This window comes from Sprattus sprattus, assembly GCF_963457725.1.
Source record: "Sprattus sprattus genome assembly, chromosome: 12".
NCBI classification, from domain to species: domain Eukaryota; kingdom Metazoa; phylum Chordata; class Actinopteri; order Clupeiformes; family Clupeidae; genus Sprattus; species Sprattus sprattus.
In genome coordinates, this window is record NC_137910.1 from 27,019,265 (window position 1) to 27,044,248 (window position 24,984).

General features: G+C 40.8%; 4 protein-coding genes across 5 annotated transcripts in view; 2 read left to right on the plus strand and 2 right to left on the minus strand.

Moving 5' to 3' along the window:
• marchf8 (membrane-associated ring finger (C3HC4) 8) overlaps positions 1-3,819 on the plus strand; it is a 59,964-nt gene extending 56,145 nt beyond the window's left edge. Inside the window, exons 9-10 of one of the 2 annotated variants that reach the window (XM_080849280.1) lie at positions 18-65; positions 1,015-3,819. In XM_080849280.1, coding sequence (XP_080705406.1) covers positions 18-65; positions 1,015-1,319 — 353 coding nt within the window. In that variant the 3' untranslated portion in view covers positions 1,320-3,819. The remainder of the gene's footprint in view (positions 1-17; positions 66-1,014) is intronic. The other variant, XM_080849281.1, reaches the window with a different exon arrangement.
• A 2,811-nt stretch (positions 3,820-6,630) lies between these two features.
• Positions 6,631-12,215, plus strand: vdac2 (voltage-dependent anion channel 2). Its single transcript, XM_080848939.1, has 9 exons — positions 6,631-6,753; positions 8,239-8,310; positions 8,410-8,459; positions 8,798-8,950; positions 9,037-9,089; positions 9,912-10,139; positions 10,278-10,428; positions 10,751-10,808; positions 11,231-12,215. Exons 2-9 carry the CDS (start codon positions 8,244-8,246, stop codon positions 11,320-11,322), a joined length of 852 nt encoding a protein of 283 aa, XP_080705065.1. The 5' UTR covers positions 6,631-6,753; positions 8,239-8,243; the 3' UTR covers positions 11,323-12,215.
• A 775-nt stretch (positions 12,216-12,990) lies between these two features.
• On the minus strand, positions 12,991-16,133 carry LOC308373448 (uncharacterized protein; the record flags this gene model as incomplete). Its single annotated transcript, XM_080848955.1, has 3 exons — positions 12,991-14,506; positions 14,871-14,995; positions 15,117-16,133. The coding sequence occupies 3 exons, from the start codon at positions 16,131-16,133 to the stop codon at positions 12,991-12,993; spliced, it is 2,658 nt and encodes an 885-aa protein (XP_080705081.1).
• A 3,807-nt stretch (positions 16,134-19,940) lies between these two features.
• comtd1 (catechol-O-methyltransferase domain containing 1) lies at positions 19,941-24,741 on the minus strand (the record flags this gene model as incomplete). The annotated part of the gene is given in 8 exon segments (XM_080849168.1): positions 19,941-20,093; positions 20,347-20,480; positions 20,635-20,689; positions 21,329-21,447; positions 21,693-21,711; positions 21,713-21,799; positions 24,146-24,264; positions 24,690-24,741. Coding segments are annotated over 8 exon segments (738 nt in total).
• Between the last annotated feature and the right edge of the window lie 243 nt (positions 24,742-24,984).

The window sequence follows — 24,984 nt, forward strand, 5'->3', positions numbered from 1 at the left end:
AATGCTCACCTTGGCAGGAAAATTTAAGCTGCATCCTGGCCTTTCATATGGAGCCTCCAAAAGCAGTACAGTATAACCTTTATTATTAAGGACCTGTGGTAGATCTGACAATAGTTTGAGTAGTTGTGGTTCCTACAGCCCACGCGTTGGCAGCTCACATCTGAACACATACAGTGTTGACATTGAGTTCATATTCATATCTAGTAGTGGAGAGGGACAGGGCTTTCCAGTAAAAATGAAATTAGTTTGTTATTTTTTATTCTGAGTCAGAACAGCTCTGAATGACTTCCTGTGTCACTTTTGGTGAGCTCTGCAAATTGACTTTCAAATGATGGATATTTTTGTTTCCTGAAAAGACATTAAAAATATTTTATGGAAAGAGTATCATATTTGTTATCATTTGAAGGTTCAGAGGAAGCTTTTGTGTCCTTTTTCCCCATCATGTGTGCCCAGTGAGCGAGGGTACAGATGTGCTGCAAATCTACATTTCTTTCAAGCAAGAGCTTGTGTTCTTTTCCTTTCATTTGGCACCCTGTCTGTGCTTCAAATGTCATTACTGCTCCTGTTTGGTGTTGGCCCTAGCTGTGAAGTGATGACCATGTATATATCATATACAGTAAGTTATATCCCAGAATCCTAAACTGGCCTAAGGGACTGCTTTACTGTCCAGATGTTCATTATACAACATTCTGTTGAAGAACTAATATCCCATCATTCCTCATGCTAAGTCAGTTCATTATACTAGTATTTATGTATATGGTTTCCTTTTGATGCTTCTTTACAAACAGTTCTGGATTCTGGAATGTTCCTCTCTGTACTCCTTACTGTACATACCTATATGTATATACATGACATAAAATGTAATACATATTTTGTAAATACAAAGTATTACATTTTTATGATTTATAATTATACTGTATTAACAGGAACTTCCCAAAGCACATGTTTCCTTGATTAGCTGATTGTATGGTGTACAGGGAAACATGCATCTGATATCTCTGTGTGCCTTTGCAGGGATATTGGAATGGCCATTCTGGACCAAGCTGGTGGTGGTGGCCATAGGCTTCACGGGCGGACTGGTCTTCATGTATGTGCAATGCAAAGTCTACATCCAGCTGTGGCGGAGACTCAAGGCCTACAACAGAGTAATATATGTGCAGAACCGCCCAGAGACCTGTAAAAAGATTGTTTCGGAGAAACCGCCACTCATGGAGCCCAACTTGGAGAACAAGGAGGCTCTTGCCCCGGCACAGTCGGACACAAACTCTTCGCAGTACACAGAGACGGAGGACTACAGCATGGAGATTCTCCATGTGTGACCCCATGCCTCATAATGACCCCCCCTCCACCCCAGCCCTCCCCAACCTACCCCCAGGACCTACTCTAACTGTGGCTATGTCTAGGCCACAGGGGGCACCAGACTTCTCTGGAGTGGGGAAAGATGAGGACAGATGTCTCCCTCTGGTTTTAATATTATTTACCCTTTGTCTGTTTGTTTGTTTGTTTCGTTCCTGCAAGTTGGTGGCTAATCATTACAAATCAGTGTGCGCCAGATCATGGAACATTCCAACTACTGCCATTGTACTGCTGTTGTACAGGACCTGATGTTCGCCACTCCAAGTGTGTGTCAACTGCATTGGGTCTGAGCGCCGATGGAGGTGTGTTTGAGTGGGGTATGTGTGTGTGTGTGTGTGTGTGTGTGTGTATGTGTTTGTGTGTGTCTGCACCGGTTGTAATGGAGTCTTTAACAATGCATTCAAGCACTTTTTAATTTCCTGTTAACCAGGTTCCCCCATTTTAATATGAATAAATTCCTTTCTATTATTGTATGTGTGATAGAAAAAGAGGCAAACTTGAAGTTTTCAGTAAAAATCACATGTCTTTATAATTCCATTTGTATCCCAACCTACTCTTTGGATGAAAAAAGGAATGGAAATGCAATGAGGGAAAGCAGATCACTCTAATGATCATACCATTTTTTCCACACACACAAAAAAAACAAGGGACATTAACACTGATTTTAAGCCATTCATTCTTTCGCTTGTAATGATTTAGCTTTGATTTGCACCTTATGATGGGGTGGAGATAACGGAGTTAAGCCATCTTGGCCTAATGGAAGAGAGAATGTACTCTTTTGTACAATGATTCACATTTGTACATTTTCTACCAGTTACTAGAGCCAGATGATCTTCACTGTAACACCAGCCCATCTTTGCTATTTTCACCTTTCTTTTCTAAAGAGCAGATTATGATTTTGAGAAAACATTGTGCAAATGTTCTGGTTCTTACCATGAATAAAAAGTATTGGGAAAGAGAGAACATCCCCTCCATGCTTTTAGTCATCCACATGCACTCTAATGCAGTAATGTATAGAATTCATAAGTTGTTTCTCTAACATTTTCAGTCCCTAATGACATTTGAAGTAAATACTATCATAGTGCTTGCCTTGAATGGTTTCCGATTAGAAAGTCCTGTTTTACCATGACCACACTTCCACAGACATCTTATTAAAGCAAAATGATGGGAGATAAAGATACAAATATGGTTTGATCATGCATTGTAGTACTAATATGTTGACAAGGGTGAGTTGCTGTCTATGGAGCAGTCTGGAGATGGTGCTGTGTCTGTTGTGAAGGGATGAGATTTGTTTACACTGTAATTCTAGAGATGTTAAGCAACAGTGGGCTGCTGCAGTGCTAAGGGTACTGTATGATTCTCTACACACATTTAAATCAGGGGTATACATTGGGTTTATTAGTAATTGCAGTTTTAAATAGCACTGCCCGTTTTGGGTTTATTTTGGTTTCCCAGTTGACAAAAAATGCACAAGGTACAGTAAATGTAAGTACAATTCTTCAAATCTGAAAAGAATAAAGTGTGAAAATCAAGCTGCAGTATGAACCACTGTTATGCCCTGTATAAGGCTGAAGGGGAAAACATTTGAAAGGTTAAGTTCTGCCACCCAGTGGATAATAGTAGAACAGAAGACCAGGCCACCAAGTCTACATATTTCAAAACTGTTCCCACTTACTCAGATAAGGGAAAGAAGAGAGATTCATCCAAGAACAGTTGAAGTCTCCCTGTATTTAATCACAGCAACTCAGATTATTGACAGGTAAAGTCAGTTTGAAAGTTTTGCGCAACTGTACTGGGAAAAAATAAATACCAGTATGATTAAATTTAGTACAGGATCTGTCCAGGCAGTAGCAGTCCGAAGGGTCAAAGGTGGATTCAGATTTCTAGACTCATTAGTAAACTATGGTGATACAAACCGTTTCTCTCAGACATTTGTATCAGTTTTTCATTCACACAATTGAAATGATTTAATGTGGGTTTGAATCAACTTGCTATTAGGAACGAACTGTATTTTATTCACACAATTCATACTCACATAGGAGCTGGCTCCTACAGATCCCTCTTTCACCGATGCCTCGGTTGGAGCTGCGGGACTTTTTATAGGTATTGTTAACATGACCAAGGACTAGATAATAGGAGACATTGAAACTGAAGCTTTGTGATGTAATTATGATCATTCATGCCAGCAAGTGTTTATTACTGCATCCCATCATGTATGTATCTATGTATGTAATGCTTCGCTCTGTAAAAATTGGCATATTTTTGTCAGCAGTGTAGTATCTTACATGCCAGGTTTGTTACAGTGGAGTCCTTATGAATTGCAGTTTCTTTTTCTCAGCAACGTCACCCGATGGGACTCTGACAGGTGTAGCGAGTGTAACTTGCATTAAAACTGCAGTGCTTTACTACTGACAGAGGTTGAGAGTTGTCAACAGGACTGTTTGCCCCTTCGTTTGATTTCATACCCTGTGAAATTACTTTTATTAGTAACTTTTTGATTTTGTTTAAAAAAAAAACAATTAAATATTGATGTGCTTTGATTTTAATTTACTATATTTGAGCAAAGTATATAGAATGGAAAAAATAATAAAATAAAATGAAGTGAACTTTATAAATTCTTCTCAATTTTAAGTCTATTATTTTTGGCTCTTGTTATGCTTCTCTTGAATTCCATGATTGCTGCTCAGACTCAAAATGGAGTGTTAGGCCCCATTTCAGTCAGTTGTGCTGCAGCCAAAAGCATTTTTTGTATCCACAATGGCTCGACGTCCAGGATTAGTAAGTGATCCACCAATAACTGAGTACACTTGATTCATATGGTTATATATGGTTATATGCTGTGCACAAAGTGATGATGAAAACTCCCTTTAGGTCAGGAGCTCATCAGCCATTATCACCATGGCCTCTTTCCAACACTGTAATAATAAATAAATAAAACCATGCATCGTGATCATGTGATACACCACTTACCCTGAGGCTAAATATGGCTATTGTAGGGAAAAAAAGTGTAATTCATATTTATAGTTATTTATGATCTTGAGTGATTGTGTATTATTCTATCATTTAGTTGGTGGACTCCTAGTTTCTGGACAGATATGTAAGTGACAACATTTGTGCTGTGTTTTAAAGGGTGATTGAGCAATACAATGAATCGTTACTTCAAATCACCGGTTGTCACCGTGTTAGAAAATAAACTAGTAAATACAAGAAATTACCTTTGAATTTGTATCGCCCTTTCTTGGTTGTAGGGCCGTTCACATGGTAAAGTATGCGAGTGACCTTTCCATTCCATTGCCTTGGTATTGGATTTCTGCATCATGATAGTGAAATGATAGCCTGAGCCAAACAGAGCTCAGCTTTCACCGGGACCATAGTCTAGAAATATTTAATAGAGAAGGGCTTAGTAGCATGGCCGTGGGTTAGGTAGCTGTAGTAAGTCATGTCAAAGAGTCAGCAAACAATCAACTAATCAATTAGCCTATTCTTCAAATTATATAAATGTATGGAATTTTTTTTATATTCTAAATGTATGGAATTTGTTGTATATTCTAATGTAGTAAATGAAAAGCTATACAAGTTCATACATTATAAACGACGTGTTAACACTACAGTGCAGAGGTTGTATAAATAAGGAATATTACAGCAATGCTGTTAAATCGCCTTAAGCGATTTTAAAAGTTGTAGTAGTATTTGAGCATGCTCTAAACATAGGTGGTCTTGTTTCAAGTCTCAACAGTGCCAGCCATTCATACAAGAACAACTGGCAATTTTCACGGGTGGCAAGCTGGACGTCCTGTTACAGCAGCACCTGCTGGTTTATTGTTGTACTATATCACGTTTGGAATACCGTGTCTCCTACAAGCAGGAAAAGCTAAGAAAATGTTGTGTACCAATCTGCCACTCATTTCACAATCACATATTTGCCCATTTCAACAGGTGGCCATGACCACCTAAACTCACCTCTCGTGTCATACCCACATGAGTGCATTGAGGGCACAGCATGTATGTAGATATTGTTATACCGCATGTGATGCTTCAGTCTTGGAAAATGTTACACATCTAAATGTGATAGTGTGGTTTAGTTTTCACATATCAGTTTTCAGTTTAGTCTTTTTCATTTCCTTTTTTACAAATATGTTGTAAGAAACCATGCTGATTATTCCACTGATGTGTGGTGTTTACTAATCACTATTGTAAAGGAACTGACAGACTCTTGTTACTCCTCTTGTCCTAACATTGTGATAGAAGAATAACAGAGATTCATATCAATTATGGTAGAAGATTTGCACAACATCCCTTAAAAGAGGTGAACATTCATTTGTATTACTTCCACTCTCCACTTAATGATAAATGGCAATTTTGTGCTGTGAATGATGAATGAAAATGATGAAACATGAGTCTGTTTTCATCATTAAACGATATTTTAATCCAATCATCTTTAAATGAATCAAATCACTTGGTAATGTATTATCATCAATCACTCTACTTTTCATTTCACATACGCACTTGTTGTTTGTTTTTAATATGACCCTTTGATGAGTAGGTGATGGATGAAATGGAGTTGGGTAGCTCAGTCTACCGCTGGGGGAAAGGGATAACAGACATCATTTGCACCACCAAAATAATATTCTTAAAATCAGTTGTCAACATTTTGTGCCTATGATGGAAACAACAATTATGTGGGTACATTGGAGGCTGTAGTCAGTGATCAGTGTAGATCTGCTTCACAGCAGACAAAAGGAAAAAGGAAGGCAGTAAGCCTAAACAGTAATGCATGCATTGTTTTACTTTCCTTTGTAATGGCCAACACAAAATAGCCTAATTTTGTTCCCAACTTCAGGTTAGAATTAAGAGAATTATAGAGAGCATATATTACCTTTAAAGACTTAACAAGCAAGCCTGTTGCAGACTGGAATTAAACCCCTTCAGGTAAAAACAAGCACAATCAACAGCATATCCTCTAAGTCTCAGAATATGGAAGGACTGAATCACACAAATAGTAACACAGCTCAGCTATACTTACAGGCTACTCAATATGCAGATCTGAATAGCAGGTAGGCTACCTAGCCTGTGCATTATGGTCACCTTAAATATACTTAATTTCAAAGAAAAATTCATTTTTAAAGAAATCAACCCACCAAAAATATCAATAACAACCAACTGTAAACGGTGGTATACGTTCTGAAAGATTTTGTGTTTACAATGTTAACATTTATACTCAGGCATAAGTTTGACAACTACTGATAAGGGTCCTTTGGTTTTAGAACGTGATAGGTTTGGATTTCCATTACATTACAGTCTCCTTCAGTTCGCCCTCCAACCGGTGAAGTTCACCAAAGCGGTAGCGCTTGTAACAACACCAGAAATATCTACATAGAACTTCATTACTTTGTACCGGTAAGAAATGCTCTTCATAGGGTTGCCTCGTCGTTAAGTGCCGATGAGAACGTTGATGAAATCACAACAGCTAAAACACCTATACAGTGCAATGCTGCAAAACCTAGCCAGCCAGCTAACACGCTTTGGCTATTTGCTACCTAGCCAAGTCTGCCTCGCTCGTTAGTGTTGGGGAGCCTTCTATGCTAGCTAACTTTGACTCAGGCCCATGTTAAGTAAAGGTACACAGTGTACAGGAGTGAATTGTACACTGTATGCAGCTAGAAAACTCAGTCTGGTTTTGTTTTGGTACTGTTAACAGTCTGCCTTCCGTGTTAACACGTGCACTTACAGTGAAAGTCAAGGCGGTAACCATAGATCTAACCAAAAGCATGCTAGTTGTGTTAAGAGCTAGCTAGCTACGGTAAGATAAGCTAGCCTTGTTCTAAATAAAAGTAACGGTACAGTGGCTGGCTTACACGCACACTGACGCACTGTCTGTCCCATTTGATTTGTTTTATCAGCTTTCACTTTTGAGACCCACTGTAAAACCTGTAGTGTGTTGACTGCATAGCCACTTAGGTTGCCTTCTGCTAACGTTAGTTATTGTAGTCAGTTGCATGGGTGTGTGTCCAAGGCGTTTGGAGTACAGTTAGTTTACAGATCAGCATATGAACTTTCCCCAGATAACGTTGCAATTTGTTGGACTGCGTCTTTTGTTTATAATTGTTATGTTGCAATAATGAACAATGTCAGTGTGTGTCAATTGCACGTACTGGCTCTGGGAATTTGGTTTCAATTAGCTAGCCTAGTTACTTATGGTAAGCCTGCACACCGTGGATGCATGTCCTTTGTGTCAAAATCTTGTCCTATTGTGGTACGTGTAGTAACATTAACTTAAATCCCCTAACAACTTGTGTCGGTTTTGTAAAAATGTATTGCTTTTTTGAACAAATTGTTTGAGGGCGAAGGCGTAACGTTAGTTCAGTCTAATTTCAAAGTCTTCTGTTACGGTATGTCCAATTTTTTATGCTTATGTTCTTGTAGTAAAGGGGTTTGAGATCCAGCGGATTTTATTTAAAAAATCAAGGATGAGGGAATATGGGGCCTCTTGATGGTCTTGATACAGTTGGAATGTGACTCTTGGAGAGGAGTGTACAAGTTATGTTTGTACAGATAAATAGGCTAGTAGCCATGCTAGCCAGACCTTATCCAAAAGGAAACGCACAGCCCTATGTGACTCACTGTAAGGCGTGGCCCTCTTTCCGAATAACTGACTGGAACATGGGAGACCATTGCAGCCCAATGGGGCCTCTTATCAAAGCTCATTCAGCTAAGCATCAGTGAGTGCCAGTGTGCTTCTTGTTGATTGGCTGTTAATCAGATCAGACCTTAGCCTTAGGCAATTTGAAGATGTCTGTCTGTTTACCTCCTTTTGTGCAAATTGCAAGTATTTTTTTTTTTGTATGACTGTCTGGACACTGAATTTGTGATTTATGTTCACAGGCAGAATGGCGGTTCCTCCATCATACGCTGACCTCGGCAAATCTGCCAAGGACATTTTCAACAAAGGATACGGTACTGTGTACATGTTTGTTAATGCACTCTTAGCCTGTATAATCATGTAAATGTGTCAAGTTTTGGGAATTTGGCAACCAATTTTCTGATCTTTAATAGGCTTTGGTGTGGTGAAACTTGATGTCAAGACAAAATCAGCTACTGGCGTGGTAAGAACAACTCACTCTATTATATAAGTCTCACGTCTGCCCACTGTAATGATTAAAGAGACAAGCTCACTATTGTCCTTACTTGCCCTGTTGTTGCTGTGTGCGACTACATACCTGGTTCATACCATCCTCTTGAGCTCATTATTATTTGACTAGTCCAAGTAGTGTCAATAAATAGGACAAATGTAACCAGTGCTACTATGCTTTTTATTTTTCAGAATATATATATATTTTACAGTGATTATTCAACCAGCATATATATTATTGAGTCTCCATATCATTTTGTCTAATGGGATTGTATGTTTCATGTAAGTTATTGTTTGTGCAATTGCTTGTAGGAGTTCAAAACTGCTGGTTCCTCCAACACTGACACTGGAAAAGTGGTGGGCAGCCTGGAAACTAAGTACAAGAAGTCTGAATATGGCCTGACATTCACAGAGAAGTGGAACACTGACAACACACTAGGAACAGAGATCACTGTTGAAGACCAGGTGTGCATCAGAAGTATTTAAAAAAAAAAAATCAATAGTGTATCAGAATTTTATATATCGCCATATTAACAATATTTTCCTTTTAGATTGCCAAAGGTCTGAAGCTGACTTTTGATACAACATTCGCTCCTAACACAGGGTATGTAAAATAACTGATCATAACTGAACTGATAGTTTGCTGTGTTCCTTTTTTGACTAGTGGTATGTTTAAAGAGCTAGGTTATGCATTTAAGGGCTGCTCAATTAATTGTTATATTAATGCCTTATGAATTGTACCTGTTGTTTAGATGGATAAGCGCTAAGAATGGCACGCTTGACCTTGTTTTCCTACCAAGGGACTGTTTTGCAAGTCAGACATGTAGTTGCAGTCGAGGGAAGGCATTTTATCTCCGAAGGCAACACGCATGCTGTCGGTTCTCTCGATTGCAGTCTGTCAGACTGTATTATGTTTCCATGAACTGCAAATCATTCCAGGTTTGCGACGCATGCCCAATGATGTTTGTGTGGAGGGGAGGGGGGGGAAGGGGGTGTCTCCGTGCAGACAGGCCTCTCAAATGACTCACGTTGGTGGTCTTAGACCTGCTGTATAACTCCATGTTTGTCAGCCTATCAGGTTATTATAGAATGTGGTGTCATGTAGCAGTAGGCACATGACTTGGTGTGTAGGTCTTTCAAGGTCATGTGTACGTGTCATGCTGTAGAGGTTATTTCTCCATGCCAGATATGAGCCTTGATCAGACAAATGAGTTGACAGAATGCTATCGTATGTCACCATATGTCTAATTCTGTATCGTGTTGTCTACTTGACTGTCTTGGCATAATAAGGGACATTGTGGCATCTCTCATTAGTCTCTTGTTTGGACAATATGGTCTAAAGGGGAAAGCCTTTTTATTTTTTATCAATGTGTCTTCCAAATCTAGAACTTGTAAATATACCTTAACTAATTACTGTCGTTTACAGCAAGAAGAGCGGAAAAGTCAAGACCGCCTACAAACGTGAATTTCTAAATCTGGGCTGCGATGTCGACTTTGACTTTGCCGGCCCAACCATTCATGGTGCCGCTGTTGTCGGTTATGAGGGATGGCTGGCCGGCTACCAAATGTCCTTCGACACAGCCAAGTCCAAGATGACTCAGAACAACTTCGCTGTCGGTTACAAGACTGGCGACTTCCAGCTGCACACTAACGTGTGAGTACTTCTTTTCTCAAACGCTGTGTAGATTAGTATTCTGCAATGTGTTCCTCTGTCAGTGACGTGCATTTCAACCATTGGGGTTGACAATGGAAAAAGGCTCCTTTAATAATGGTCTATGCCAATTTCTTACAGCAATGACGGCTCAGAGTTTGGTGGGTCCATTTATCAGAAGGTGAGCGACAAGCTGGAGACATCCGTCAACCTGGCCTGGACCGCTGGCAGCAACAGCACACGCTTTGGCATCGCAGCCAAGTACCAGCTAGACAAGGATGCCTACATTAGTGTGAGTAACCACTGTTCTACTCCATGTAGATGATTGGGCCACAGTCTCCAACCATGCTCTCTTTTTGCCACTAAGAGCTCAGAGCTCAGCCAGGGAGAGTGTTGGACTCTAATTGTAGGTGCCCATTTCAGTGTAATCAGAGGCAATTTGAACCTCCAGGCCCTTGACAGCTGGCCTACATCTCTGAAAGCTGGGCTCAAGATTTTGTTGGCAGACTAAAATGTTAATTATGTAATTACGTAAAGTTCTCGATCTCCCCAATCAGTAATCTTGATTTGTGTTTTCTGTATGTGTAGAGACTGATTCTTATTCTTCTCTCCAGGCTAAAGTGAACAATACCAGCCTTGTTGGTTGTGGCTACACTCAGACACTGAGACCAGGTATGTGATCATTCTGTGTCAAATATGAAAATGTACAGTGTGGAACTAGTTGAACCATCGAAAGAAATTAAGCTATATAATTTGAATAGCTTTGTCACAAATAAATGAACATCAAAGTAATGTATAAACATGGTGGGGAAAAAACATGGTGGCACTTACTTGATTACATCTACTATTTTCTTTAACTTCGTGGTCTCCAGAGACATTACCTATCTTGGCTCAGTCTCCATTGCTTGTTTGCCTTTTACAAATGTGTGGCAGAATTGTAGCCCATAAGATAAGCTACACTGTGTAGCCTTCATTTTGCACCATGTAATGTGGCTTGGGCAGTGTTTCTTACCATCTTAAAAGATGTCAGTGAAATTGTGATGATGGTTATTGCTTTATTTTTTTTAACCATTCTCTTATTTCTCTTCTTCTAGGTGTGAAGCTTACCCTTGCGGCTCTTGTAGACGGGAAGAGCATCAATGCTGGAGGCCATAAACTGGGTTTGGGTCTGGAGCTGGAGGCCTAAATCATCCCCAGTGTAGCGTTTGGGGCGAGGGAAGATGAGAACAGTTTGCCCTTACAGACTGTTTCCACCTTAACCAGCAGGGCATTTCTGGAAGGGACGCGTTCAAAGACTACCCCAACCACAACAACCGAAAACAATTATTTTCAGCAAACCAGTGTGATGGTTTTGTTTCCTTCTGAGTCACGGTGTACTGTTTATTACTTGTTTTAGTTTTGAAGGTACTTGGAGTGTGTTTAGAGACATTGTTTCATCTTGTTAACCCAGCACTGCCATTGCAATGAAATACAGATACCACTACACGAAGCGGACTTGTGTGGCAATTCTTTTGATCACATAGTACTGTGGGAGGGATTTGACTTTTGTTGTTAAAACGTATTACTGGGTGAAGGGGATGATTTTATCATTTCTATCCACTGACATTCCCAAGTCGTCTGAACAACTCCTGCATCAACTTCACTCTCTAGGGTCATACTATTATTTAAATACAGTCCTTACTTTTTCCATGTACACAAGGACAAATTTACGCTGTCATGGTTTTTTCTTGTAAGCCATTGGGATTTTGAAGGAGAAGGTTAGCTGTGCTGTAAGCCTACCCCTGAACTGATCAGTTTATGGGATGGCTTCAACTGCAAGTCTACAAGGAGGAAATCTAAACCTTTTTGTCAGTGTGACTGGCCTTGCGTTTGGTTTATTTATTGTCTATTTTTTGCATCCATCAGACGACTTGGTGAGGTTAAGTCAGATGCCAAAACGGGTTTCTCTGGATACTTAAGTTTAATGGTGAACGTATCCAGTGTCATCATGTCACAGACTCATTGAGACGGTGCTCTCACACAACTGTGCAGGGGTCCTCATATGTATGGTCAAAATTTCAATAAAGTCTTTGAACTCCAGCAGACTTTCATCTAATAATTGATGTAATTGATAGGATGTTTATCCGAGTCTTATTATGCTGCTGCAATTATGACCGAAGACCTTTTATAAATCTCATAAAGAAAAACCTGTGTTATATAGCTGTTCCCTTGATTGATAAAGCTATAGCAAGGGTATTTAATTTCTCATGGTTAGCATTTATCTCATACAATATTTTTCCTAAGAGAATTGATGAGGCTTGATTGTGTTTCGTCCTAGAAGAAACTCTGAGTTTAGTGATTTTACTTGGCCAGCTCTAAATTGTAGGGTTAGTGAAATCATGTGGTCCACAAATGTGGCATTGGATCGTAGCAAAGGTTCTATATTAGAATGCTTAACACTTCCTTAGTGATACACTGTAGTGGTTTCTCCAAAACAGCAGCTTGCACAACAAAGACTTAAGTATGCTGAAATTACATTTATTATCCTGGAGCATTCTAACAAAACACAAAAGTATGGAATGCATGGCACTAATGGAATAATAATATATAATGCATTCATTTTCTTATGCAAGTTGCTTTATCTAAACATGCATCAATTTACATTCATGTTTGAAGCTCCCATTGATGGGTAAGTAGCCATACACTTGCTTTCAGATGAGCCTGTGCCAGAACAATCATGCAGTCCAACCTTATCTTAGCCACTTTATATTGGAAGACAACTTCATTTCAGTCTTCCTTTCTCGTCTTAATCCTTTTGAAATAATTCAACCTGGTCACATTTTTCTGTGTCCTCTGCAGTATGGTTAAGCCGATTCTAATCTTTTTCACCCTTGGTGTTTTCTGCTGCTTTATGTTTTTTGTCCACGTCCATCTTGGAAGCACGTTTCTCTTCTCCAGCCTTTCCATGTTGGCCTTTACTGGTCATCTCTTTGCTTTGTTCTTTACTGACTTCTTCAGCTGTTTGTTGCTTTTCCAGAGGTTTCACCTTGTCTGTTTTCTCTTCAGGGCTTTGTGCCATTGGTTGGCCTTTCTGTGATCCCTCCTTCTGTGCAGTCTCCTTATTCCCAGTGTCACTAGCTTGGCTGGATTCTTGTTTAGCTGTTTCTGTGCTCTTTTTAGTGCTGGCCTTGTCCGTTGAATCAGTCTGGGGTGTTCCCACAGACTGCAGTCTCTCTCCTGTTGGGTCGTTCAATGCTTTCCCCCTTTGCTGTGTGTTTCCCTCTGTTGCATTCACATCAGCACCCACCTCTGATTCTGCTTTGGCTCCCTGTTCAAGGGCTTTCAGCTTCTCTTCCTTATTTTTTTCTGTTGGAGCAGGGCTGTCTGTGAAAGCGCTCTGGACTGTAGGCGTGATTACTTCACTTTCAATTGTCTTTGCACCTACAGCGTTGCCACCCAATGACTTTGGTGTGTCTCCTCTCTCCTTTGCTGGCGTACTTTCTACACTGTCAGTCGTTTCACCATGGATTATTTTACTGTGCGCATGAGCATTTGCATTTGATGACACAAGACTGAATGACCCAGCAGACTCATCTTGACTGTCATTAAGGCCCTCACAGACCGGTTTCTGCTCATCTGCAAAGGTACGCTGCTTTATAGAGTCGTCACCTTTCCTGTCTGTCGGTGCGGTGATATCTTTTGTTTCCTGAGAAGGGTTGTCCCCTGTTTGGACATCTGCTTTGGAGGCCTTGTCTCCTTCTGAGGTACCATTGGTGTAAGGAGCCTGAAGTTCCTCCGTATCTCTCTCACCTTTCATTGTATCCATTTGACTGTGCTTCTTGTCAGCCTGTGTCTGTTTGGTCTCATCTGATGCATCAGGCTCAGCCTCCGTTTCTCCGTTGTGTTCTTCAGGATGGGTGCCATTCTCTATGCTAGCAGAGGCCTCCTCTGATGGCTTCTCCTGTGTCTGTTTGGTCTCATCTGATGGAGCAGGCTCAGCCTCCGTTTCTCCGTTGTGTTCCTCAGGATGGGCACCATTCTCTGTGCTTGCAGACACCTCCTCTGATGGCTTCCCCTGGGCCTTAGCTTCCTCAGCTTCTCCAGACTGTATTTCTACAGCTGTCTCCTCCTCACTGCTTAATTTCTCCACTCCTTCCCCATCACCAACAGTTTCTTCAGAGTCAGTCTCATCAATTTCCACATCCTCTCTTGTTGTTTCTGTAATTATTTCTTCAACAAACTTATACTGAGGTTCTGCTCTTCGAGTAGTCCCCCCATGCCTTGCGATACATGGCAGAGTGTAGACCGGAGACTGCCTGTAAATGTATGGAACTGATATGTTGGTGTCTGTGACGATGGAATAGCGACATTCTTCTCCTTCTAGGAGTTTCCTGATGAAAAAGAAACAAGCAGCATTTTCAGTTATATCGTGACTGCAATAAACCTGACTTACTGGAAATATAATCTGTATCCCAGGTTGTCCACTAAATTTATCTAGGCTTTAGGGGTGTTATTATTAGTGGTGAATTATTCCATTCCATTTAATAAGTTACCTGGCTTACTTCAGTATCAAGTTACAGGCTCAACTACAAAGCACCAGATTCAGCTAATCAAGAACCAAAGATCATCTTCATATTCAAGCCATGTACGGTATATTTGGGTTGCAACTAAGTATGCCAGAAGTTTAATCATGCAGGAGATCGGTGTGGGGTCCATTTCTGTCTTAGTCTATGTAGTTATATTTGAATTTCTCACCTGTAAGAAAATATTTCTGCATCCAAAGCCATTTTCACATTTAGCAAGTCCTGATATTCCTGAAGATGTTCAGCCATCTCATGTTTCGAACTGTAAAGCTCGTGCTCCAGCAGTCTTACGGTGCTCTGTAATACAATGGTGTGTATTATTGATTATGAAAGTGCTGACAATGAATTATAGTTTTTTTCCCCCACATACCAGTTAAAACAGATAGGCCTACACTTTCATTTGAAATAGTTAGCCTACCTGATAGTGGTTTATTTCAGCATTGTGTTGTTCCTCGAGACCATGGAGTTGTTTTTCCAGAGCCTCTCTCATCCCCTTGGCAGAGTCCATCTCGATGCTTTTTGACTGCAGCATGCGCCTGTGTTCGCTAATTTCCTGTCTCGTTGCCATGAGTGCTTCCCTACTGACCTCAGTGGCTTTGGTCAACTTTGCTGCCTGTGAGCGGAAAGCTGCCTCGACATCGCAAATGTTTGACACTGTGCAACCTTCCAGCTGAATTCTGATGTCTCTTAGGGCTGAGGTAATGTCACCTTTTCCAAAGTCAACTGCCTCTGGTGTAACCTGGGCTTCTTTGATGTGGGCCATCATCTCTGCCACTTCGTCTTCATGTTTTTTCTTTAGGAAATTCATTTCGTCCTGAAGGCATTGTGCTTTGCTGTCCAGTCCCATTTTAACAGAATTGGCGTCACAGATGTATTTCTTCAGCACTGTAATTGTATTCTCAGCGTCCGACCTGGTGCGAATTTCGTGCTCATATTTAAATTGTATGGAATGGAATTCGTCCTCCATATTATAATAATCCAATTCAACATGGCGTTTCTGAAGGCTTATTTCATTAACCAGTTTTCTTAGTTCTTTCAATTCTGGGTCATACTCTTTGGAAACTGATGCAGAGCTCTGTGTCTGCTGTTTTATCTCCTCGATTTCTCTCTCTAATTCCTTATTTTGACTCTCCAAATGACGGACCTTCTGAATAAATCCCGAGAACCGATCGTTCAGGCCGCGCAGCACTTCTTTTTCATTCATTTTCAAAGGTGTTCTGCTGGAGAATTGGTTGGTGTCATCGAAAGAACGGGTTGATTTTAGAGCTGGTCTAAATTGGAGTCCCACTGTCCCACTGCTTCTGTGCATCAACTCGGCTGACTTGGCGCCAACGCTGGGAGTCAGCAAGGCTGAAGGTGATGTAGGACGCGTGGAATGATATCGATGTTCCACCACATCGGTTCTTCTACTAGGCGAATACAGCAAACGTTCCATCCTGCAAGTGATTGGTGCCTGTGTACCGTGCTGCAGGGGTGAGCGATAGCTTTATATTCACCGGCGAGTGCTTAGCTTGCGGGGAGGAACTGTCCATAGTGCTTAAATGCAACGACTCAGCTAAACCACCCTTACCAGCGTAGGCTATGTCCTCCCACAGCACCCATGGAGAGTGAGGGGGCGGGTCAAATATTCCCTGCTTTCTGAATGCACATGGCCAATAAAATACAAGTCAGTGTAGGATAGTGTTAGCTCATAATGTCCAGCAGTAATAGTAATGGAGGGCATTCAGTCATGAGACCTTTGGATTAACATCAGCAGCAGCAAAAATAAAAATGTGATGTGAAAAATTATGTTTTAGAAAACCACCAAAGAGGAGTAAGTTAATGTTAACTATTCTCACACAGAGGAGAGACAGAGTTGGCTATTTAATTCTGGGAGAGTTTCAACAGCAGAATTCATATCCTTTCATTTACATGAATCTTCTCCACAGATGAGCTCTCACACAGTCTTAGTAGAATGACAATCTGATCATAGTTGCCATAGCATCACTTCAGCTCAATTCAATGAATGTATATAGCACCAGTAACAACCGACATTGTCTCAAAGAGCTTTACAGAGCTGAAGGCCTGAACCCTCTTGAGCAAGCAATGTTGTTTTTTTGTTTTTATTAGGCCACGGCACCTTTTAAAGACCCAACACCCAAACACAACTTGCTGCTTCCGTCTTCACCCACCCACTGACTGAGGTTCTGCAGAGTTGGGAGGACATCATAAGTGGCTCCAACGATGAATTGAATGCAGTTAGCATCCATAGCCCAAAGTTCTCTCGAGCTGATCTTCTTTGTCTCAACACCATGCCAGTTTAGCCATTGTCCTTGCTTTGCTTGAGAACTCTGTACCAGCCCAATGGTATCCCTATGCTGTAATACACCTTGTGCATGTTGAACTGCTTCTCGTTGAGTCCACTTCTTTTTTACCCTTAGGGCAGTGTTCTTGACTACTGGATTCCTAGACTAATGTCATCTCCAAGCTGCTTTTAGCACATTAGAACCCCATCCACAAAGCTCATCATGGGTAACTCCAAAATGAATTTGCCATACAATGCTACAGTGCTTAGACAACGTGGCACCCCAAGCCATTTCCTTAATGCCTTATTCATGACTCTCACATTTATCCACCTTTAATTAGTAACTTCATACACAGCCAAATGCCATATTTTGAGTGGCAAAAGCCAGAATCGCAAGCACCACAAGTTGAGTTCAGGAAGCAAGAAGGTCTTATCAATAGTACTAATAGCCTTAACAATGAATTCTCTAAGCTCTGTAACCTGTTCTCGGTTACTGAGTGTGGAATTGTACCACTGCCTTAACTCTTCACAGGTTTTCCTACCAGAGAAAGAATCACCTCACCATCAATCTCAAACTTCTCTTCCTTACTGATGGAACACATTTGCGGGGTGTCACTTCTCATCCTTGCCCATTTCAGACCGTCATTCAACTTGGCTAACAGCTGATAGGTGATGGAGCAGTTGTTGAATCAAGCAAATACTTCAGACAGACATTCTATTGGCATACATGGGGCAGATGTACAACAGGCATACATACAGGTTGCAGGGTGTAGAAAGGAAGATAGTAAAATAGTAGAGTAATGCCAGCCTACAAATATAATGAGGATGATGAGAAAGTGTTTGGTGCTATGTGTTACTAGAGAAATGGGTAGGTAGACGGGCCATCAAAATGTGTGTTCGATGCATTGTATACGATGTGTAGCAGAACTTTGGATGTGATTTTTAAGTGTGAATTGGCTTTAGGAGTTTTCAAATCCTACAACCATTCTCTCACATAGACTGCAATGGCACCCTGCTCCATGTTACTGAGATGTCCAGTGACAAGGTATGGAATGAGAGTGAACACTTGGAGCCTTCTCAAGTAATCAGTATAGCCCGGTTCACACTAGCAATGTCGTTTTGAAGCAATCATTTTTTATTTTTCAAATTACGAAGGGTTCGACGAATGCACTGATGAAGCTTGCAGGGTTCAGTACCTCCAAAAAGGTTAAGAACCACTGGTCTATAGGATGAAGGTCAGGAAGGCCAAACAGTTTCAGGAAATGTTTTTCTGCTTCCTCTGTGTTTTTCCCCTCTGCATACGAGCTCCCTCCTCAAAATGGAAAATGCACAACGTAAGGAGTTTGGGGTTGTGATGCTGTCCCATTCCGACTGCTTTCCAATGGTAATCGTTGCCAATTTAGTGTTGAGAGTTTGGCGCCCTCTTCAGGACCTCAACAGCACATCGGTGCCATGTCATGTGACTGCTCTTTCTTCAGGAACTTGGCCACCTGTAAAACAACAGGCAGGCTGCCTGGTGCCATGCCAGGGGCTTTCCCTCATGTGCCCCCAGGCTTCTGCATTCCTTCTGTTTTTTTTTATAGCACTTCAGGCCCAGATAACCATGGATTATTGGATTGCGTAGGTCAAGGTTCAGGGCTTTTTTTAGATGCTGGGGAAACTGCGACAGGGAGCCTCGTGTCCTCTGTAGTCTCCAGGCCCTCCAGACGGTATAGGGCAAAGGCATACCCTGATTTCCATTCCTTGTCATCCTATTCTTTCAGGAGGGCCTCCCGGGCGCTTCCTTTAGCTTGGGTGTAGGAGTGCATCTTTTGGAGGAGCGCGTGAGAGCCCAGGCCTTTTCACTGAGTGCCCACAGCACCAGAGCAGCTGGTGAGCTCCCGGGGAAGGTGACATAAGTCTTCCTTACTTTCTGGATGTACGGTAGGACTTGGCTGCAGCAGCATCCCCCATATGGTGATGCACCCAGGCCAAGTTTGCATAGGTCACAGCACTTCTTTTAGTTTTTAGCACAGTCAGCATTTTTCTGCAGTGCTGGTTTAAGGTGTTCAAGGGACTTGGCATTATAACACTGCAAGAGTTTTATTTAGGCCAAAACGTGTCCACTTTCTTTTAAATTACCCATATACTCTTGTGAGATGAGGATATTCTCACTAAACATGATCTCCAGGAAGTTGAGATCAGTGCCATTTACGTCTTGTCATTTACAAAAATGACAATACCATGTATACATGAACTCCACCAGCAGAATACAAAAAGACTGTAAAGCAAACAGAACTGATGATTGAATTAGCAGCATTAAAGGACATCTGCTGTGCTATGTTACACTACTACTGCAATGTAGTATGAAGGATGATTATTCTTTCACTGATCTGGAAAGAATAGGCTATAGAATAATGAAGATGTTGAATGATGCTGCATTAATCCTGATGGCTAAACTGTCTAAAGAAAGTAGTGAAACCAAAGAGTGATAAGAAAGAGTGACTTGGTAACTGGGCCCTCGCCTAGATATCAGTGAGACCTGTGTTGACCTGGGGTTGTTCTGGATGGAGTTGCTATAGTTAGTAGTGTTAAATGTACTAGCAAATTCATATTTAAAGTGGAATTACAAAACTTACACTGCAAGTAAGAATTGATTTCTTTCCTTTTTTTAGTTTAGTTCAGGGTCTGGGTCAGAACTTACATGTATACATGTATATTTGCAGTCATTAGTAAAAATAGAAACATTTTGAACACACCTGAAAATATTTTACCAACTGAAGTTTATGTGCTGCATCTCTCAGTGCTGTAAATGCATCTAATGTACAGGCATACAGTTTGTATTTCTTACAATATGAAGGATAGCATTGTTTTTAAGTAATTACCAAAAGCAGTAAATGACATGGATAATACACCTGCATAGATTTAGGATAACATACAGTATATAGTGATAAACATATATGGGCGCACAAATCTGAATTAGCATTTAAAGGCAAGGGTCAGTCCATCTCCAATAGTAAGCATGCTCAGGTCAATCCTATCATCGTTATGCAACTTCTTGTTTAGTTTGTCAAGAGTCTTGGAGGTGATATCATCCTCGCTTGGGAAAACAACCCTCCCACTCCAGAGGACCTGGAAGAGGAAGAGATTCAGCTGTGACTGGGCATGGTACTAACCGTGTGAGTGTGATGGTGTGGGTAATTAACTAGGTAATAATATACCACACCTACGTCTTTCAATTCATGTTAAAGCTATACAGGTACATAACAATGAATAATACAACTGAAGAGAAAATAACTCTAAACAGCCCCTCTAAATCATTTGTGACTTCCTGAACTAAATGCATATATTTGACTTATCTAGCTGCAGTTTTTAACATACTCACATTGTCAATGGCTATAATGCCTCCTTTCCTGACAAGCTGCAGGGACCTCTCATAGTATTCGTCATAACTCTTTTTGTCTGCGTCGATGAAAACAAAGTCAAAGGTCTCCGCTTCACCAGCAGCGAGGAGTTCATCTGTGGCGTTGGGGACATGCTTTCATCAGTATCAATGCTTACTATTATCTTCCAATCTAAGAGTATTTGTTTTTGTATTGTTGTGTATATGGATGGTTAACTTTTGACAAGTTGGTCATTTGTGTGCATTTCTATTAAGGCTTAGCTTATTTACCAAGGGTTGTTAGAGCAAGTTGTAGACGAATATCTATTCTGTCCTCAACCCCAGCCTAGGGGAGAGAGAGAAGGAGAGAGATAGAGAGAGAGAGAGAGAGAGAGAGAGTGGTGGTGGTGAGAGGAGAGAAGATGCTTCATCCAAACTCATTAGGCTTTATTCCCTGTCCATTCCCTTCTTTAATGCTCTCACCCTGTATGAAACTGGTGCAGAGCACACCTTGTCTCTGTGATATAATACATTATGTTTCTCAGAGAGCTCGCTCATATTTCTACCCACTGGGCCCCCAGAGACAGAAGACTACACTGCAGAGGGGATGTCTGCCTGACTCTGCAGGTATGGAGCTGGACTTTTCCACCTCTCCCACGTCCTCATTCATGTCTCTCAGCATCTCTTAGGTCAGGCTGACTGACATATCTGCCTCCTCTGCCCCTGTGCCACCCAGACACTTTTAATGGATCCTCAGCAGTTGTCCTGCACTTTCATTACACAGCCACATAATGAATTGCTTGTTAGTAAATTTGTCGAAAATGAGAAAGTAATTGCTTTAGCAAACAATGATGCCAAGACTGAATTGGTGCAGTAAAAATGACATTACAGTTACAGGATATAGAAAGGACCGTATAGCCATATAGAAGGGACAAAACTATCAAAAAGGAGAGAAGTACAGGTTGAGAAAACTATACTGCAGTACCTCTTTGAAGAAGGGTTTGCTTATGTTGACGTATTCCTCTTCAATTTCACAGGCCACCACCTTACCATCTTCTGGTATTGCTAACGCCATGCTCAGGGTATTGTATCCAGTATACATACCTGAGACAAGAAGCAGAAGAATTCCATGAAGAGATGAAGAGATGCCCCTCAACCCATCTTATCCATCCAAACTTATTTATATAGTTCATGAAAGGTCAGGGCATTTACTTTAAACACAATTTATCTCTCCTGTATAGTTCATTAATATTGTGTTTACTAGTTCACATTTCTCCTAAAGCTCTGACATATTACAATTACTCTGACACTAAATCAATTGTGATTCAGGTTTTGCTTATATTTTCTACCTATTTCAATAGTTTTTTTTAGCTTTGATGAGTTTCACAAGGTTTGCCATCAGCTGTGCTTGTTCCTGGGGAACCATCATGATGTTCCAGGGATCCTCCATGGTTTTCTTTAGGAAAGGGAGGAGACGGGGATCAGTTTATGGTAGTACAAAAACATTGTGACAACCCATTGCTTCACTGTAGGCAATCACAAAACACAAAACACAGACAACGTAAGATGTGATGGTGTCAGACTGGGACCACAGAGGATAAATATACAACTTGTATGAGAAGAACATGAATAAAGTTCTACAAATAATTGTTGAATGATTAAACATTACCACACTCTATTGCGGTTATTCTATCTGTTGTAACCCCATGCTGCCATCTAGTGATTAAACAGCAAAATGCACTTGATTAAGATATTACGTCGGCTTCCTGATGAAACCTGCTATGTGCATTTATACCTTTTTTCAGGAAAGCCAAAAAACTGATTTAATAGAGAGTCAATGGAGGCAATCTAAGGCAATGGAGAAATTTGACTTGTACCATCAATATTGTATTTCATTTAGAGATGTGTGCTGGATTTAATCAACAAATGCAACTTTTATCAAAATGTTGCATTTTGGGACAGAGTTAGGGGAGATAGCAGGTTTTTATTCTGTATATATACAAATATTTTGTGGATATAGCAGGTTTTAAAGGGCTTGTAAAATGCCAGATCTCATCATAACTTCAGTATGACCCAATCAGATCACTTTTTTATAGCTCTTTATAACATGACAGGCTTCATTGCGACAACTTGGGTCAAAGGTGAAACCAACATTTAACCAAATTGGGATATAGCAGTTTTCATCACAGCATATATCAGAAGCAAAGGATTAAGCATTTTTCTTTATTGTGTCGTTGCTACCCCACAAAATTAAGATTGACATTGCAGGTTTTATCAGGATATGCCCCATCCGATTTTGGTCCACTCTGATGTTTAATCTCATTTTGGCCAAAATGGTGGATAGCAGGTTTCATCAGGAAGCCGATTATACATGAATGTGCTGAATATCCTGAGAGTTCCACTTTAGCTATTTAACCATCAACACACTGAATATCTAAACAGAAAATCCAAGCAGCATGAGATGTTTACATGCGGGTGAACTGGTGCTTAAAGAGAGATATATTTAAAATTGGTAGGCTACTCAACTCCAAATTCAAAATATTGTTATTCAAATAGCGTGCCCTCCTCTCCAAACTCACATGGGTTGCAAGGACACTGAACCTTCACGAATGAGTGCAAGAGGAGCTCAACATTAACTTTCACAATGGCAAGCAATGTACGTTAGCCAAAGCTAAGTCTGTTATCCCGAAAACAAGCCCAATGCACCGAAAAAAGACTACACACTGAATTCTGATACATTTCTTTCCAGGCCCCAATAATGATAACGCATTGTTCAATTTAACAGATAAGGCATAAATAATTTCACACCTATTTTGGGGTAGTATTCTACTGTTCTTCCTTGTTGCAGATATCAGTTATGATGACATGCCCTCACCAGTGTCAAGTGAAGCCAGTGAGGGCTGCTCAGGTGCCGCTAATACGAGAGGCTGAGGACGGTGAGGATGAGCTAGAGAGAGGAGCAGGGACAGGAAGGGGAGAAGGGAGCGCAGATGATCTAGACTAGAGGAAGAGCAACAGAGAGAAGAGAGAGTACAGGTTCTGAGCCGACGGATTATAAAACCACGCATATATATATATATATTCACGCAGAGGCTCTAGCTTAGGGGCCCCCTGAGCTCATAGGCCCCTGGTCCTGGGCCCGGTAGGCCCGTTCGGTAATCCCCTCACCACACACACATACACACAAGACAACACGTGCAAGCATATTGTTACAGTTGCGAGGCATTGCGTAACAGACTCGCCTTGAGATAAAAAGCTGACCAGTGATGCTGAATATTGAAACTTCGTTTACTAGTAGCCCAAAACTGCTACACAAACATAGTCAGCACACAGTGCACAGCAGTCTAATGGACAGGAGAAAATAATCCAACTTGGTATCTGTCTTTTTAAATCCTTCTGGACTCTTGGCACCTTAATCTTCCAAATGCATCTCCAATGTCTCTGGTCATGCAGCTTTTTAGAAGGACATTAATGCTTTCTTACGTTGAATGGAATCAAACATTATCTCTGTTGGTCCATTTAATCTTCTTACTTCCATGGCGGCTTGCATGCTGTGTTTGTGTTCTTTAAAATAGTACTGGAGAAATAGTCAGTTGGCGGAATCACACAAGCCAAAACAAAACCAGACATTCCGCTCCGCAACAGATATTTTAAAAGGAGAGTATGCTTTGCTGTAGCATTGTTGTCGGAGAAGCTGGTATTTCAGTGAAGCATGTTTTCTTAATCTCTGATGACATGTCATGGTCATTGAATGATTTAGTACAGTAAATGTAATACATAATGGTCCTGTAATAGAACATACCAGTCGTAGTTTCTCCATCACTGGGTGTTCTCTCACTGAGTTGTTCAGCACGTACTGAAGCACCGGGTCATTCTTGCCTTTGCTGTGGCTTTTGCCGATCAGTGCCGATTTGCTCATCACTACAAACAGAGTGGAAATGTTTTACATGAATGCACATGCACATGGTTTATCTACATAAATGAATCCACTAAATGTAGTGGCTTAACCTTTGCCCAAATCTCTAACAATTTGGTAACCTAGCTTTAAACCATATTTACATACATATATTAACCCTAAAATGTTCTGCTATTCAGTCATTTGTAACACATCATTATCAGGCATGCAAACCCACCTTGTATTTAGGGTTAATTTTATAATCAATCTTCAATACATTTCTATACTAGTTTACATTACATTTGAAAAATGCTGACTCCAATAATGTTTCACAGAGAACATCTTAAAAAACATCTTATAAAACGTATGTAATCAATAATAACTGTATAATCCTCTGTTCTTGGTAATGGTATAATTGCCCAGCACAAGTGATATAGCATTCACCACTTACTTAACAGTGCAAGGAAAACACAGCAACTCTGGAGAGGCTTGGTACGTGCCATGGTTGATCAGTGTCTAAAGGTACTCAGTTTTGTCTCTGCGCTGCTACTTATTTCCAGTGCAAAGATTACTATGACCCACTATCTGCTTTTTCACGTGTGTGTGTGTGTGTGTGTGTGTGTGTGTGTGTGTGTGCGTGTGTGCGTGTGTGCGTGTGTGCGTGCGTGCGTGCGTGCGTGCGTGCGTGCATGCGTGTGTGTGCATGTATTCCTACAACATTTACTCCGGGTCAAATCATGTTGGGA

Bases quoted from the DNA above. Each gene is read 5' to 3' on its own strand.
- vdac2 (XM_080848939.1), top strand. From the start codon at position 8,244: ATGGCGGTTCCTCCATCATACGCTGACCTCGGCAAATCTGCCAAGGAC. The intron at 8,311-8,409 runs GTACTGTGTACA...GATCTTTAATAG, and splicing joins CATTTTCAACAAAGGATACG to GCTTTGGTGTGGTGAAACTT. The intron at 10,140-10,277 runs GTGAGTACTTCT...AATTTCTTACAG, and splicing joins TTCCAGCTGCACACTAACGT to CAATGACGGCTCAGAGTTTG.